Source organism: Amblyomma americanum, chromosome 3 (genome assembly GCF_052857255.1).
Source record: "Amblyomma americanum isolate KBUSLIRL-KWMA chromosome 3, ASM5285725v1, whole genome shotgun sequence".
Taxonomy (NCBI): Eukaryota; Metazoa; Arthropoda; class Arachnida; order Ixodida; family Ixodidae; genus Amblyomma; species Amblyomma americanum.
In genome coordinates this window covers 65,297,005-65,301,003 of record NC_135499.1, presented here as the reverse complement: position 1 = coordinate 65,301,003, position 3,999 = coordinate 65,297,005, and the positions used below count along the sequence as shown (strand labels likewise).

The 3,999-nt window shown below is 44.2% G+C and overlaps 1 protein-coding gene across 1 annotated transcript; it reads left to right on the top strand.

Moving 5' to 3' along the window:
- Positions 1 to 2,752: 2,752 nt before the first annotated feature.
- Positions 2,753 to 3,316, top strand: LOC144123788 (uncharacterized; the record flags this gene model as incomplete). The annotated part of the gene is made up of 1 exon (XM_077656540.1): positions 2,753 to 3,316. A coding segment is annotated over one exon (564 nt), but the record flags the coding sequence as incomplete, so codon positions are not given.
- Positions 3,317 to 3,999: the final 683 nt, after the last annotated feature.

The window sequence follows — 3,999 nt, the reverse complement described above, 5'->3', positions numbered from 1 at the left end:
GTAGATGTTCGGGTGGTGTAATTCTGCGCGTACAGATGTGACCAGATTTGTTTAGAGCGCTCAAGCGGTGCTGTGCGAAGTAAATGAGGTGAAATTCCAAAGCACATACCTTGCTCTCGAGCGCAGCCGATAAGCGACCCGCACAGGCTCAAAAGCGCCTTGCCCTTAGCGATATGTCGGGTTTAACGTCCCTAAGCGACACATTGGCTGTAAGATAATGCTCCATATTAATTTAAACCACTATTTAACGCGGTTTTTCAACGCGCACCCACATGTTACAGCGCATGGGTGTTTTTGCATTTCGCCTCGCATCAAAATACGGCCGCCGCGGTCGGGATTCGACCATTATGCTTTGGGATCAGTAGTTGAACGCCAAGGCACTTAGTCAACACGGTGTGTTGCCCCTAGCGAAGCAGCTGTGTAAAGTTTTAGCTTAATGTGCTCTGCAACACGAAGCTCGAGTGCTCTGCTCAGGTGAGCCGACCTCTGATCAAAATTCGATCGTCATATAAATCCCAGTAAGGCCGCTGCTTAACTGAGCACAAAAACTTCGCACTTCCAAGGCAGCCTGGTAAATGCCCATATGAATTCGTTAGTTCTGTCCTCGTTGCATTTGATTTGCCGATTGCGAAAAATTCAGGAAGTATAAACTGTGCAGGCACAAGTACCTTGGCCCTAGCAAAGCAGCGGCATTAAAGCTCACTTCATTTACTACACAGTACACTGCTCGAGCCTTCCAGAAAAGCTTGCTCATTACTGTATACTTCAAATATATAGCAAGCACAAATGGCTGCGCCAAACTCGTTTACTATTTGCTATCCTCATTTCTATTGAACAAATTTTACTTCAGCAGTATACTGACTCCGACACCTAGGTTGGGGGCAATGTGTTATGGTATGTGAGGTTTAAAAAGGTGCACATGAGCTACGAGGGACATCATAGGGGAGGGCTTTGAATAGTTTCTACCACATGGATAGGGGGTAGCTATCTGTATTGTTCTGAGTAAGTCTCTTAAACGTGATTGAAAATTTGTTGTTTCCATGGTCGATGGCCATCATCTCCAATCACCATTTTTTCCACTTGAGAAAAGCCACAAGACATAAAAGCGATTGTTTTATTTCTCAGAGCTCAAGTGGCAACGAAAACGCCTGAAGAAAACAGCTATACCAACAGAGAATCTTACAAAACTATCAACACGCGACGAAAACAAGGCTGCCCGCATCAAGGAGTTGTCGTCGGCTAGGGTTGCACAACGTGCCCGACGCTCTGCCCAGGTACCATATGTTTGTGTGGAGTATTGTTCCAAGCAAACATTTGCACTGTACGATGATTTTTTTTATTACTGCAAATGTTCCAGGCTGAACCAGTAACACAGCCCTGTTCACCCTCACCCGAGAAAGCAGTTTTGCTCTGGCAAATCAGCTAGTACCAGCACGGTATTTACCATCATTCATCATCTCCCTAACGACACCCACTGCAGGACAAAGAGCTCTCTAATATTTCTCCAATTAACCCTGTCTTGTGTCAGCTGCAGCCATCTTACACCTGCAGACTTCATAATCTCGTCCACCCACCAGACTTTCTGCTGCCCCCTGCTGTGCTTGTCTTCTCTTGGAATCCAGTCAGTTGCCCTTTTTAACGACCATCAGATATCTCACCTTTGCATTACATGCCCTGCCAGTGCTCAGTGCTTCTTGCTTTTGACTAGAATATCATTAACACGTTTATACCCTGACCCACTCTGCTCTCATCCAGTCTCAGAACGTTACATTTATCATTTTGCTTTCCATACCTTGTTGCGTTAAGCTCAAACTCTTTCAATAGCCTCAGTGTTTCTGCCCCATAGCAAGTACTAGCAACATACAGCAAGAGAAACTGGTAAACTGCCATTCACTATCTGAGAATACTTGCCAAATGCACTGCACCTCAATCTTATTGGCATGGGCAACCTGCCATTCATACTGTTTTACTTGTGAAGCAAATCACTTTATCTAAAGACCAAACTTTTCTTTCAGGGCTCTAGTCTGACCTGGTGCTCCAGTTACCCCATGGTTCTACGCAACGAAGACACAGAGATAGAGCACATTTTCCCAATGGTTCTGAGCAGCGAAGACGCAGAGAGTACACTAGGTTCACAGTTTACTTGACACTTTTTTTATTCATGCAATAAGTACATGCATTAGCATGAACGCTACAACTGTCTTGTTTTGCAATGTGTAAATGTGTTGTGTAAAGCAAAACTTGCTTTACTAAGCGATGTGATTGCCACTTCTTTTTTCCAATAGGATTCTTCGTGCACAACTACAGTTCAAGCGCCACAATTTCTGACCAAGCACTCGGAGCAAGAAAGAGATATAGCAGGCATCCTCCTGGAATTAGGCTCACTTAAGCGCTCTACAGAAAACAAAGCAGTGCAAGTGAAATCTGGAGGATTTGCAAAAAGGTTTGCAGACATGATAAGTGACAAAAATGTAACTACATTCACAGGGCTGCCATCAGGAGCAGTTCTGAACGCACTCGTCGAGTGCTACAAAAAGTTGCGCCCACTGCCTGGTCGAGAGCACATGTCAGCAAGAGAGAGGATTGTTTTAACGTTGATGAAGTCAAAACATATATCAACCGCCTTCCTCAGACATTTGTTTGACTCCACAATAACAACATGCAGCAGCATCACTGCAGAAACAGTGCAGGTGTTGCCTGAAGTTCTAAAATCTTTTGTCATGCTCCCCTCAAAAGAGGAAATTGTTGAACACTTGCCAAGCAGTACAAGCAGTTCACTAATGTAAGAGTTGTTATCGACTGCACCGAGATAGCTTTGGGGCAGCCCAATTGTTTGCAGTGTGCACTGAGAGTGTATTCGCACTACAAGAGGGAATTTACAGCTAAGTATATGGTAGCTGTCACTCCAGCTGGCATGATTGCTTATATAAGCGAAGGCTATGGGGGACGCGCATCCGACAAGGCCATATTCGAACAAAGTGGCCTGACTGATGCACTTGAGCCAGTATCAGATGCAATAGTGGCTGATCGTGGGCTTTTAATCGACGAAATTTGTGCACACTATCTCATTGACATTATCCGGCCTCCGTTCAAGAAACAAAAGAAGCAGCTGTCTAAGGGGGAAACTCTTCGAACCCAGAAAATTGCTTCGGTCAGGGTGCATGTCGAAAGTGCAATCCAACGGATGAAAACGTTTAAGATCCTGGCGACAAAAGTGCCATGGAACATGGTTGGGCAATTGGACGGCATCCTCATGATCATTGCCGGTATAACGAACCTTTCATCTCCAATTATTGCTGCACATCGTTTCCTGTGAGATACTGCAATTGTGTGTAAATTTTTGAAGTTGTATGTGAATGCTAAATGTAACAAAATGGAAAAATTGCTTCAAGCTCATAGTTTTTCAGCGTAACGGCACACAGTAAAAGAAAAGAAGGATAAAAAGAAGGACGAACACAGCGTTGTGTTCGTCCTTCTTGTTATCCTTCTTTTCTTTTACTGTGTGCCGTTGCGCTGAAAAACTATGAGTTTGAATCAAGAATTCCAACTAGCCCAAGAACTAACTCTACTGAAGAAAAAAATTGCTCTTGTTGAATAAATGTGCTTGCATACAACTGACAAACTGATTTTATTTATGGTGCAAGGAACACCATGGCTGAAGTGTAGTCTGCTGGAGGTGGGGAAAGAAACCCATTCTTCTGAACAATTCAAACACAAAAGCTTATACCCAGTGGTCACTGTTTGGTCGCATTGGACAGTGAACCTTGCACATTCTGCGTACGAAGCGGATGCTCTAACCACTGGCCACTGCTGTGGTTGCATGCACACAATTGTTTTGTACCTCAATTTCGTGTGCTCTCCGAGCTGTACTGTAACCTGTTATGCTTTGGCTGTTCGACTCTCTTCCTTGAGTGCATATAAGACATAAATCTGACATGTTCTGCAAGCATGGCCAAACCATATCCAAACAGATTTTCAGCCGGCTTTTCAATAAAGGCG